Below are 13,718 nucleotides of genomic sequence, written 5' to 3'. Positions count from 1 at the left end.
ATAACTGTCTGATAAAAAGAGACTGATAGAAGAATAAATATGCAAGGCCTTCACAGTATATAAAGAAGGAAATGTATGATAATAGCATGAAGGATGTATGGGAAAAATATAAGACTCTCATATGATTTACTTAGACATGAAGTGGTATAACACTATTTGAGAGTAGACTGAAATAGGTTTAAGATGCATATTGAAAACACTAGAGCAACCAGCAAAACAACAAACTACAGATGAAAAGCCAAAAAGCCAATAGAGAAGAAAAAATAGAAGACTCAAATAAAATATAACTCAATCTGAAAAAACCCAGGAAAAACATTTTATAAAAAGCCACAGAATATATGGGACAAAGAAAAAAACAAGTAGTGAGATGGTAGGTTTACACCCAACCATAGCAATAAGTGCATTAAATATAGATGGTTTAAAACACTCAAATTAAAAGGCAAGACCCAAATGTAGTTGCCTACAAGAAAATCACCTGAAAAATAAAGGCATATACAGGTTACAGGTAAATAATGGAAAATACTATTCAATGGAAACATGATTTAAAAGAAAATTGGAGTGCTGATTTAATATCAGACCAAGTAGACTTCAAGACAGAGAGTATTATAAGAGTTTATAAAGAAGGACATTTTATAATAATAAAAAGGTCAGTTCCTCAAGAGGTCATGAAATACTGTGAACTGATCTAGTAACAGATCTTCAAAATACTTGAAGCAAAAACTAATAGAACTCAAAGGAGATAAAGACAAATCCACAATCACAGTTGAAGATTTTAGTTCTCTTCTCTCAGTAAGAGAACAGACTGAAAACCATCAAGAATATAAAAGCTTTTGAACAGTTCTATCAACCATCCTGATGTAATTGATATTTGTGAATGTTTTCTGACCACAATAGAATTAACTTGGGAGTTAAAATGAAAATTATATCTGGAAAATCCATAAATAATTGACAACAAAGCAACACATTTAAAAATACATGAATCAAAGAAGAAATCACTAGGGAAATTATAAAACAGTATGAACTGAATATATATTTGTGGAACTTAGTTAAAACAGTGCTTAGAGAAATTTTACAGCTGTTTCTATCGGAAATTATTTTCTACCTTAATAAGGTAGAAAAGAGAAGCAAATTAAGTCCAAAGTAAGAAGAGGAAGGAAATAATGAAATACAAAAAAGGCCAATGATAGGGAAAAAACTAAAACAACAGGTGGTCCTCTAAAAAGCTCAATAAAATTGATAAACCCTCAGCTAGACACATCAAGAAAAAACACTAATTGCCATATCAGAAAAGAAAGAGGGGACATCAGTACAGATCATTACAGACATTAAATGGATGATAAGAGATGCTGGAACAATTAGACACCCATATTTTTGAAAATTAATCTTGATTTATACCTCACACTACATACAACAATTAACTCAGAACAGAGTTTTAGTCAAAACTATTTGTCTAGAAAACAAAAGAAAATCTTTGTCACATTTAGGCAAAGACATCTTATCTTAGTAAGATGCAAAAAGCATGAATCATCAAAGACAAATATTGACAAACCGGACTTCATAAAAATTTAAAACTTCTGCTCTCTGTTATGAAAATTAAGACAAGCCCCAGAGTGAAAGGAAATATTGCATACTGCATATCTATATTAATTGACTATTGCTGCATAACAAATTACCCCAAAACTTAGGGGCTTAAAGTAACAGTTATTACTGTGGTGTCTGTACTGCGAAATCTGGGTGCCACCTAACCGGGTCCTCGCCTCAGGGACTCTGGCACTGGCAATCTCAGACTGAGGTAGGCAGCTTGTGAAATGGTTTCCAATGATCCTGCCTCCTGGTATTCATGTCCATGTGAAGTCTCCTCTCCTTGAGTGTGGGTGGGACCTAATAACGTGCTATTAATGAACAGAAATTAGTAATGGTATGTTACTTCCAAGATTAAGTTATCAAATACTGTATATTAGTTTCCCTAGGCTGCTGTGACAAAACACCACAATCTGGGTGGCTTAAAGTGACAGAAATTTATTATCTCACAATTCTGGAGACTAGAAATTTGAAATCAAAGTTTTGGGCAGGACCATGCTCTCTCTGGAGGCTTCAGGACAGGATCTTTCCTTGTTTCTTCCTTGCTTCTGGTGGCCACTGACGACCGTTGGCATTCCCTGGCTTGTAGATGCATCACTGCAATTTCTGCCTCAATTGTCACATCGTGTTCTCCCTGTGTGTCTGTGTCCAAATTTCCCTCTTCTTACAAGGACACCGGTAGTACTAGATTTAGGGCCCACCCTAATCCAGTATTACTTCATCTTAACTTGATTAGAGATGCAGAGGTCCTAATTCCAAATAAAGTCACAATTACAGGTTCTGGGTAGACATGGAATTTTGGAGGACAGTGTTAACCCAGTACAGACTGTAACCTCCATCTTCTTCGCACTCTCTTCTCCCCTCCCTTCCCCTCTCCCTTGCTTCCGTTGAAGACAGCTACCATGTTGTGAGATACTCTGTGGTGAGGCCTAGATTGCAAGGAACCAAGGGATGACTCTGGCCAACACCCAGCCAGGAACTGAGGCCCTCAGTCCAACAACAATTCAGTCCCTTGAGAGACTGAATCCTGCCAATGCCCACTTGAGTGAAACTGAAACTGGATCCGCTCCTCATTGAGCCTTTAGATGACTATAGCCCCAGCTGACATCTTAACTGCAGCTGAAAGGCCCAGGGCCAAAGGACCTACTAAGCTGCAGTCAGAATCCTGAATCACAAGAAACTGAGAGATAACAAATGTTGTTTTAAGCCACTAAATTTGGGGGTAATTTGTTATACAGAACTAGATAACTGACAAAATACCTGTATCCAGAATATAAAGAACTCTCATAACTGAATATAAAAAAATAACCCAAATAAAGCAGTGGAAAAAATTGAAAAGATACTTCTCCAAAGAAACTGATATGAATGGCAAGTAAATGAAAATTGGGGAAATTAAGGATTAGTCATTAGGGAAATGTAAATCAAAACTACAATTAGATACCACTACAAACCTTTTAGAATACCCGAAGAAAAACAGAAAAACAAAAACAGATAATACCAATAGGTCAAAAGGTACAAACTTCCAGTTATAAGATAAATAAGTCCTGGGGATGTAAGGTACGGCGTGGTGACTACAGTTCACCACACTATATCATATATTTGAAAGTTAAGAAGAGTGAATCTTAAAAGTTCTCAAAACAAGAAAAAAAGCTGTTAACTATGTGAAGTGATGGATGTTAACTAAACTTACTGTAGTGATCATTTTGCAATATATACATATATCAAATCATTATGTTGTACACGTAAACTATTACAATATTATATGTCAATTATATCTCAGTTAAAAAAAACAGATAATACCAAATGCTGTTAATGTATAACATCTGGAACTCTTACATAATGGTGGGAATGCAAAATGGTATAGCCCTTTGGAAAAGTTTGGCAGTTCCTTACAAATTTAAACATACACTTATTGTACAATCAAACTCCTAGGTATTTATCGAAGAAAAAGGAAAAATTATGTCTATACAAAACCCTGACCACAAATGTTTGTAACAGCTCTATTCATAATTGCCCCAAACTGGAAACAACCAAAACTTCCATCAATATGTGAATGGATAAATAAATTATGATGCATCCCTACAATGGTACACTACTCAGCAATAAAACAAAACTAATTACTGATACAAGCAAAAAATACAGATAAATCTCAGAAAGCATCATTCTGAGTGAAAGAAATCAGAAACAAAAGTTATATACTGTATAATTCCATCTTATATGATATTCTGGAAAAGGCAAAGCTATAAGGGACAGAAATCACATCAGTAGTTCCCAGAGGTTAAAGGTGGAAGGAGGGAATTGATTACAAAAGGATATAAAGGCCTTTGGGGAATGATGGAAATATTCTACATCATGACTGCGGTAGTGGTTAGATCACTGTATATATTTTTCCAAATTCATAGAACTGTATATCTAAAAAAATGGATTTAACTGTATGAAAATTATACTTCAATAAATCTGACAGAAAAAAAACATGCAATCAGAATCCAGCAAACATCCAAAGGACAATACTTGTTGACCAAGGAGATTGCAAGGTTAGTCAACATCAGAAAATCAATCAATATAATTCACCACACTAAGAAAATAAAGGAGAAAAACCACGTGGTCATCTCAATAGATGCACAAAAAGTGTTTTACAAAATATGACACCCAATCATGGGGAAAAAAAACTTAGTAAACTAAGAATAAAACTTTTTTTACTCATACTTAGTACATCTACCTTTATGTAGTCACCTCCCAACTGTACTAGGGTTGGTCTGTATGACATGACAATTACACATATGTGAAAAGACATCTTTGCCCAAAATTTTTAGCCAAAAAACCTTTCCGTTTATAAAACTGTATTCAATGTTCTAAATGAATTTACAACAAAAGGCATTGGATTATAAAGTCTTTTAAGGGACCCTGTAAGGTTCTTAGAACAACTACAGGATAATGTTATAAAAATATAGTAGTATTACAGAATACAGCTGAAGTGATGGCATGTCACTTTTGAGATTAGGTTATAAAAGGCACTGCAATTTCTGGGGTTGTGCTCTCTCCCTCTTGGATCACTCCCTCTAGGGGAGCCACCTGCCATGTCATGAGCAGACCTAAGGAGAGGCCTAGGTGGCAGGGAACTGAAACTTCCCGACAAAGGCTACAAGAAGCCAGTGGGGAGTGGATCCTCCAGCTGCCCAAGTCAAGCTTTCAGACGCAGGCAGCTCTTACTGGCAGCTCGACTGCCACCTCAGGAGAGTCTGGGCCAGAACCGGGGAGCTAGCCACTCCCAGATTCCTGCCTCTCAGGAACTGGGTGAGTTCATGTTTGTTGTCTTCAGTTTTTTGGTAATTTGTTACACAGCAATAGATAGCCAATAGGGTGGGTTAAATACATAAAGACAGACAATCTACTTAGCAAAACCATAATTAAGAGTTAACTGTCAGCAGGGGAAAAAAAAACGTTCTTAGGAATAAAGGTAACAAGATTTTAGGGAAAAATTACAAAACATATTTGAAGGACAAAGAATATCTCAGTTAAATGGAGAGATATAAAAGTATCCCTCACCATCTGAATTCAAGCTATAGGTAATCTGGAACTGAATACATTTCTTTTAAGGAAAATATTCATAATCCTGTAGAATGGAAACCACACAAATACTCAGCTAGTGAACATTTTATGGTATGAGTAAATCCTATATAAGATGCTGAGAATATGGCTTTTTAAGCCAACTAATCATTAACTGAAAACACCGCAACTATGTAAAGTACGCACACACATACATGATAAAGATCAAACTGGGAACTAAAATTAAACTGTTGGTGTTTTAGATTCATGGAATTTTTTCCCCCACAGCATTGAAAACATACAAAATACAAATACTATATTGAAAAGGGCAACAAAATTAAAATATTAATTAAAATGAAAATTAAGATAATTAAGAGGCAGGGGAGTGCAAAATCCGTTTTAGAGAAGTATTTCACCCAAAATAGTCAAAATAAGTAGTACTGATGTTTAAAAGAATAAGCTTCATTGGTTGTAAACTTCACTTAAACACACGTTACTTCAGATAAACACACGTTACTTTATGCCAAAGAACGCTTTGCTACTGAATTCTTTGCTTACCAGTCTTCTGGTTTGACAGCAGAAGGATCAGGGATTTTTGCTCTTTCATCCCAATCATCAGGTTTTTTATCACTGGGATCTTCAATTTCTTTGGGAGGACTGATAGGAGGAACCACATCCTCTAGTAGGTTTCCTTTGTTTACAACTATCTGATCAATTAATACTTCAAATGTGTCATCTGGATTCATCACTAAAGACCAATTTAAACATATTACACTTATCATATTGACAGACATGACATGTTAAAGATAATCTTCTACCCTAAACTTCATGGGTAAAATTTTCTCTCAACCACAATAGAGGAATTACCGACGTATTAAATCAAAATACACTGAAATCACTAGATATAATGCTTTCTAAAACCAAAGATAAAATTTTAAGTAATAATAATAATTTAGTAAAACGCTCCATTACTTCTAAAATAAAAAATACCCAATAGCTAACTCAGCTTAGGACTCACATGACCAGTCAGCTTCACTCTTTCATAGTTAAAAGAATACAACCCAATCTTCACTATTTTAAAATAATTTTTTGAAATGACCTCAAACTTTAAAAGTTGCAAGTATGCTATAAAGAACCTTATTTTTTCTTGAATTACTTGAGAGTAAATTACTGACCTCATCCGTATCATCCCTGAATGTTTTAATGTATATTTCCTATAAACAAGGACATTCTCCTATATAACCCAAATCTAGGCACCAAAATCAGGAACTTAACATTGATACATTCTTATGATTTCCTAGAAATCTATAAAGCTCATTGGCATTTCAAATTTATTGATTCATACACCATAGTGAAAAATGTCTTAAGGATGATTGAAAATATTCAACGTCATACTTTAGTACGTTTGTTTTGAGGTAAATTCTAGCTCTTTAAAAGTCCCTAAGCCAAAAGTTTCATAAAGGACCCCCTTATCATTGTAATGACAAAATAAAAGCTCTTTCTCCCTTCTGTAAACATGGGGTGGGGAGTCACTGAGTATAATTTATATCTTTGGAAAGAATTGTAAATGAAAGTAGCTGCTTAACGTTTGCTTTTAGTAAGTTAAGGAAGTAGGAGCTGTCAATAAATGTCAGGATGATCCTGACTTAACTAGGTAAATGGGCTACCACTTTCTGTAAAAGCAATTCTGAAGTAATAACAATCTCCAAAGGTTTCAGTCATAACAATGTCAAATTATTTATATCAAAATCAAATATTGCAATTTATATACAAACTCAAATAATGTAAACGAACACTCAGTATTTTCTCCCTTCTCTTTTTTCTCCACCATTTCCTCTTCTATTACAGCTGAGATTATAAAACTATATTACTACACAAAAGAAAAAAGTCAAGATTGAAGCAGAACTGAAAATAAGATCTTAAATGCAAAAATGTGCTAGACCCTTTCTAATAAAAAAAAAGACATTTCTCAAGAAAAATCCCGAAAAGACTATTTTCTGAATAAATTTTGCATCTGAAATGTTTTAAAATTATAATAAATCAGAAAAGCACATGACAATTACACATATGTGAAAAGACATCTTTGCCCAAAATTTTTAGCCAAAAAACCTTTCCGTTTATAAAACTGTATTCAATGTTCTAAATGAATTTACAACAAAAGGCATTGGATTATAAAGTCTTTTAAGGGACCCTGTAAGGTTCTTAGAACAACTACAGGATAATGTTATAAAAATATAGTAGTATTACAGAAAGTTTTTTTAAAAAGAAAATAGCCGCTCGATAATCCTAGCACAACAAAAGTTTTTGTGTATAGTAGTAAGAAAAGCAAATGTTTAAGAGTCAGACTTGAGTTTTAATTCCAGTCTTAACCAATTACTTTTGTTTCCTAGGGCAAGTTTCTTAACCTAAATTAAGGCAAAATAGAGAGAAACACAGGACGGTTGTAAACAAAGTGTCTAGCATAGAGCATGGTACCTATCAGGTGATTAATAAAAATTAGTTTTTTCTAGTCTTTTTCTTTTTGTTTGCACAATATGTCTAGTGGCCATCAGGATGTGCCTCCAATTTGAATCTCGTTTTCTTTCCCAATTTTAATATTATAAATGTCTCTTCCTTGTTGCCAAATATTTTCATAGTTATCATTTTGTATTGTATAGAAAGAAAACCACTACTGTAACATTTGGGTTGCTTCCAATTTACAGTATATTTTTACACATAGGTCATTTTCTTTCCTCTGGATTATTTTCTTTGGATAAATTCCTGAAAGTGGAATTGTGGCCTTTGATTACACTACCAAAGTGCTTTTGACCAGGTTTATACAAAGTCTAATTAAAATTCATTTTTCCTAGTTATAATTTCTCATTATCTCTACATTTCTACAGTTTACTTTATGCTCCCCAAAATGTCTAGTACTATTCCAATTTCAGAAAAAGGTATTTGATATCAATGCTGATATTAAAAATAAAATTGGTCCCTATGTTGGCAGACAAAATGAATGTTTCTGTAACTGCAGTTTTTGGAAAGAAAACTGAAATATCTTAGTCTTCGATGGAGTTGTCCTGTTAGGTTCTGACATGCTGTGATTTTAAGTAATCATGGGCAGAACAAACCTCTATAATTGTATGTTCTTGGGAAGAGGAAAAACAATCCCATGTAGTGTTCCTCCTAGTCAACATATACGCAAACTCCTAGTTACAAAGGTAAAGCTAAGTATGTTAATAGATGGTTGCTCAATGCTTTCCCTTTCAAAGTTTTCCCACAACTACCACAAGGCAGGACCCAACAATGACAACTGCCTATAGAATAAAGTCTAATATTAAGGGCTTCCTCCTCTTTAACCTTTTTCTCCAGTTTTCTATTCTTTCAGCACCACTAATGTCAGGGTGCCTAAAATATCCCTTTCCTCTCCTATCTCCCACATTGTATCTACACTTCAAGACTAGGTCAAATATAACCGCCTTCACTAGGTTTTCTCCAAGTTTCCAAACTGAAAGTAATATTGTTTTTGAGCTCTTAAGTACCTCATACGACACTTTACTTTCTACCTGTGCTGTAAGTATGTGTCTTATTCTCCTAAAGAGATAAGCCCTTAACAGAAGGACCTGTGTTTCTCCCAAAGCACTTGCCATGAAAACATTGGTAGTCAACAAATATCTTTGAATTAATGAATGAATTAAAAGGACATACCAAGGGTATAAAGATGAGTCCTCCTGTCTGTAAAGAACTTTTTAAGGTCTACATCTGGAGGTTTGGCATGCTTCTCTTCAAAAACTCCAGTTTGGGGATGTTTATGTCGGAAGATAAAATGAAGTTTATAATCTTCTCCACATTTATCTGGTCCAAACATAATGGTGTAGGATGTTTTATCATAAAAGTTTTCCTTCAAAAAGAGATGAGTATTGGGATTAGTCCAGAATTAGAGTATTTAATGGATTTCTCTATTCTACCCCATTGGGTAGAGTTCACAAAAATGTATCAAATGCTAATTCACCAAAGAATTAGTTGACACAATTGACAATAAAGGATGTGGAAAACACAACAAATTTTATTTCAAAATAGTTTTTTAAGTGCACACACTAATTCTATCCTCAAGATGTAGGAGAGAAGCTGGAACCACTCTAGCAACATCATAATGTTTTAGTTACTCTATATAGATCTGTATTATTAATATTTTATTAAGAAAATTAAGCACAGAGAAAAGCATTCTGTGACTTAAGACTACAGTGCTTACTTAGCCATTACTACTATTCAGTAAGACACCAGAAAATGGCACCCCTTAGCACAATGTGAAGAAGAGATTCAGACTCAAAAACAGACACAGCAACATGCTCCCCATTTTATTACTGGTCATTTCTCTTCATTTGGAATGGACACTGGTTAAGAGCATGGGATCTGGAGTTCAAATCCTACCGTTGCCTTTAAACCAGCTGTGTGTGGCCCTGAGCAAATTTCTTAACCTCCCTATGGTTCTATTTCATTACCTCTGATGAAGATAATAATAGTACGTACCTTATAAGGTTTCTCTGAGGATTAACTGAATTAATTAGATAACGTGCTTAGAAAAATAGTTGGTATTTGACTTTATTATTGCCATTGTACCTTCAGGTGATCATCACCTCACAATACCTAAGTGTTTCACCATCTACTACAAATGGCTTCCCCTTTACCGGATCCTAATAACAGTAAATGAATCCTTTAATCTGTTTCATAGCCACGCATTCTGACAAATATCTCATTAATGTCTCTTTATCTTATTTTTGTTATATGCAGAAATCCTGACATAGCCTCCTGTAGGAGGATGCTATAAGAAATGTCTCCAAACTTCAAATGGTCCTAATGTAACCTGCTTCACTATGAAAACATTTTTAACTTAGTAAATTTTTGCAGACTGCCAATTCCTGAACTGGCCTGCCTTTTTAATTTGGTTCTTTGGCCATTTTGTTTTACTACTTTGCTCCGTTATCTTACTTCTCCTGTGATTATTATTTTGTAAAGAAAATAACTGTAAGCTGATCTTTTAGTGACATTTATAAGCACCAGGTTATTTTTTATTTATAGACATAGCAAACTTTTTTATGTGGCTAATGATTACAAAACTGATGCCATCAAGTAACACAGCTGTGTATGAAACTTGAAGGCACACTGTAAAAGCTATATAAACTCACGGTGGATAAAAATTTTCAAAGTTATTTTCGATTTCAGTTGAAAATGAAAATTTCAGTTGTGTCAATTGCTCCTTAAAAATACTTATTAACTTTAATAAGGTTTTCTTAAACATTAAAATATCATACCAGATTCAAACCATCAGTGTCTGCTAGGAGTTTAATGTATGCACCTCCACAATCAATACCATCTTGAAAATTTACTTCATATCTAAATGAAGGGAAAAAGAATCATACTGCTGATAAATAAAAATTACTAACTGTTCTTCAAAACCTAATGTTTTACTCTCAATTCATTTAAACACAAATATTTTACATTACCAGAAAGCTCATACAAAGCATATCCACAACCTATAGGGAACAAGCAGAAATGACTTTTCTGTGCACATCCTTAAAATACTAAAAATAGAATGATTATAATCAACTATACAAAAGCCAACCAATTTGTCAAAATAATTTTTTCATCAAAACTGTTGAATTAAGAATAAAATACTTCGACTAAAACTTTTAACAGGAAACTTCAAATTAAAATAAGGTACGTACTATGCATAGTCTTTATAAACTAAAAACAAAGACTATGGGGGTCATGGCTACAGCATAAATTTCTAAGAAATTGCTAATGATCCTAGATATCCAGTCTGCTACTAATTTGTCTTTTAGTTCAGCTACACTGAAACCATGTTAAATAAGTTGTACATTTAATTAAATACCACCAGCAAAGAGATTTCATAATCTCAGTCAATAACCTGGAATATTTCAGATCTTAACAGCCAGGAGATAGGGGAAACACAGTGTAACAGCTAAAAGAGTGAACTGACATGGCAGGCTCTTCATAGATTTACAACACTCTAATTCTCAGCAAAAGTTCCGTTGTTGTTTTGTCTTGTTTAGGCAATGACAGTCTTACTGAACACTATTTAGAAGAGATTTTCAGTAAGTTGATGAATTACATGTGACAAACCGGTTATCAAACTGAAAAACAGTGAAAACCAAAAAAGTTATGATTTGGTTTAATGAATTAAAGCAAAAAGAGATGAAAACTAGAGGAGCAACAAGACATAGTAATAATTTTAATGAAGGACTATAGTTTAAAATGTTTCTGAAGAAAGTTTAGAGACAAAGTAAAAAAAAAAAGCATACAAAACTTTGACAGTTTGAACCCAATTAGTATATGTATTTTGTATAGAAAAGAAATAGAGAAAATACAGTAAACTTTTAAGTGATCATCTCTGAGTTGCTGGAGATTATGGTGATTCCCCTCCCTACTTTCTATTCTGCTTTATTTCTCAAGATATCTCCAACAGTGGTTACAAGCAAGTACTTCTGAGTCAGGAAGACCTGAGATTTTTTTCTGGATTCTGGTAATACCTCGGCTAAAGGCACGTTACTGAAGCTCTAGTCTCTATTTGCTCATCTGTAACGTGGGAATATTGCCCATACCTACACCTCAAAGGACTGTTATGATGATTAGAAGTTGTCATGCACAGTGATGAGCCAATAAATGCTCAAAAATGTTAGCTTCTGTTATGATCAGAAGAAAAGTTTTGTTTTGTTCTTTTTCATTTTTTAAATAGTTTGTTTCCTCAAAGCCTTATCAATACTTTTAAGCAGTAGCTGATAAACTTTTTTTTCATGAAACATGTCTTTGAAGAGTACAAAGTAAAAGGAATGCTGCATAATGTGAACTAAAGGTAAATATTTGCTACTCTAAGTAAAATAAAATAAAAAGAGATATAGTTTTAGTATAGGTGATCCAAGGAGAAAGGGTTCTGTGAAAAGAACTAGAGAGAACAATTGTGTAAATTGTCTCTATAAATGTTAAGACAGCTCTGCTGTCTTAGTATGCCTAGACTAGATCACTATGTCTATTTCATACGCTGCAAACTTCCAGATTTTTCAAATCATTAACTGATGCCTAGTATAAATAGTTCACAATGGATTCGAGGATCAGTGAAATGTATGTCATAGAGCTTCACTGCTGCTAATCTTAAATCATAGGAAAAATGAGGACAAATGCAGAATATATGTTAACCCTATTTTCTTTAGAGTAGCATTTTCTAAACTGTCCCATGAAATAGTAATTATTGCTAGGGGGGTAAAAAACTTCTGTGGTCAATTATGTTTGGGAAACAAAATATTCAAGTTAAAAACAGGTTTTCATACAGAGAACTTCTCAAAGTCTTTAATGGGCAAATATGCTTCCTTATCTTTAAGGTTCAGATATTCTTAGTTTCTAAAACTTATATGACCACGTAATGCATATTAATATGTACACAATTTGGAAAAAGCAGCTTTAGAGTAAAGTTATGTCATAAATCTATAGTATTTATAGTAGTTAATATAAAATTTCTTTTTATTTATCTCATTTCATCAAAATTAAGAATAACAAATATTCACTATCCTTCTTTGAACTGTTTTCAAGCATATCGAACACTGCTACTCCATTCTTCTTGATTCTCCTTTTCTTTTTTCAGAATAATAATTTCACAACTGCTTTAATAATTTTTTTAGACTTATTATCCTTGCTTCTAATCTTGCAAGCTATCTTTCACTTGCTTGCCTAGCAATGATTTATACTTTCTGAAAATGCCAAATTTGATTCATTTTACTCTGGAGAAGTTAAACTTTATATTATTTTCCGTTACCCTTTCATTTAAGCCACAAAGGATTAAAATAGAAAATGATATTATATTCACCTAACTTCAACAGAATAAGATTACTTTCAAATTTTCAAGAAAAAAGAAACCCCAAACTCTGAATAATGACATATATCAAGCTCAAATATTAATCCCAGTAAGTACTTATAGCAATATTTTTCATTTGTTTAAATGGTTGTATACTCTTTGACATTATTTGATATTTTACATTTATTGAAATAACAGTGCAACTAAGCCAAAGCATCACAGCTGAAAAATTAGCCCAATTATACCAAATGCCATATTGTTTTAAATTTCTAAAATACAAAATGGCATTTTAGTTACACCACATAGGAATATATTTAACATGTTAACAAAAAACTGAAGTGGTTCTGGAGTGTTAAGTTTACAGTTAATGGTATTTCCTTACACTGTAATTAACTTCGGACAGCCCAATCTTCTAAGGTAGAAAGCAACATTTCTACATTTCCTTTTCTTTGTTTTTAATATGAATTTCATTGTTTTTGTAATTGTATTTGTACACATCTATTTTGGTTTTATACCAGTACAGGTGAAACAAGCTTGAGGAATTTACACTTGATTTTACGACAGTTACACATGCAAACAACATGACAATAAAACTAGTTTATGTCATATAGCAGGGGAGGGAAGGGGTGACTGTCTGTGAGATCATGTGCCCTTTAAAAGGGCACTTTCTCTTTAAATGAATTTGCTGCCTTTGAATCTTATCACTGGTTTACCAGCAATATTTATGGTTCCATTCTGAATATAC

General features: G+C 33.4%; 1 protein-coding gene across 3 annotated transcripts in view; it reads right to left on the bottom strand.

The window, feature by feature from the left end:
* The window catches only part of CLGN (calmegin), a 45,472-nt gene that overhangs the window by 10,166 nt on the left and 21,588 nt on the right, over positions 1 to 13,718 (bottom strand). For all 3 annotated transcript variants that reach the window (XM_082610963.1, XM_082610962.1, XM_082610964.1), the window contains 3 exons: positions 10,419 to 10,500; positions 8,815 to 9,007; positions 5,686 to 5,875 (listed from right to left, as the gene is read on the bottom strand). In XM_082610963.1, coding sequence (XP_082467089.1) covers positions 5,686 to 5,875; positions 8,815 to 9,007; positions 10,419 to 10,500 — 465 coding nt within the window. The remainder of the gene's footprint in view (positions 1 to 5,685; positions 5,876 to 8,814; positions 9,008 to 10,418; positions 10,501 to 13,718) is intronic.

This window comes from Mesoplodon mirus, assembly GCF_964341445.2.
Source record: "Mesoplodon mirus genome assembly, chromosome: 2".
In the NCBI taxonomy this organism is placed as follows: domain Eukaryota; kingdom Metazoa; phylum Chordata; class Mammalia; order Artiodactyla; family Ziphiidae; genus Mesoplodon; species Mesoplodon mirus.
Note: the sequence above shows the minus strand (reverse complement) of the source record. Positions and strands in the feature narration are given on the sequence as shown.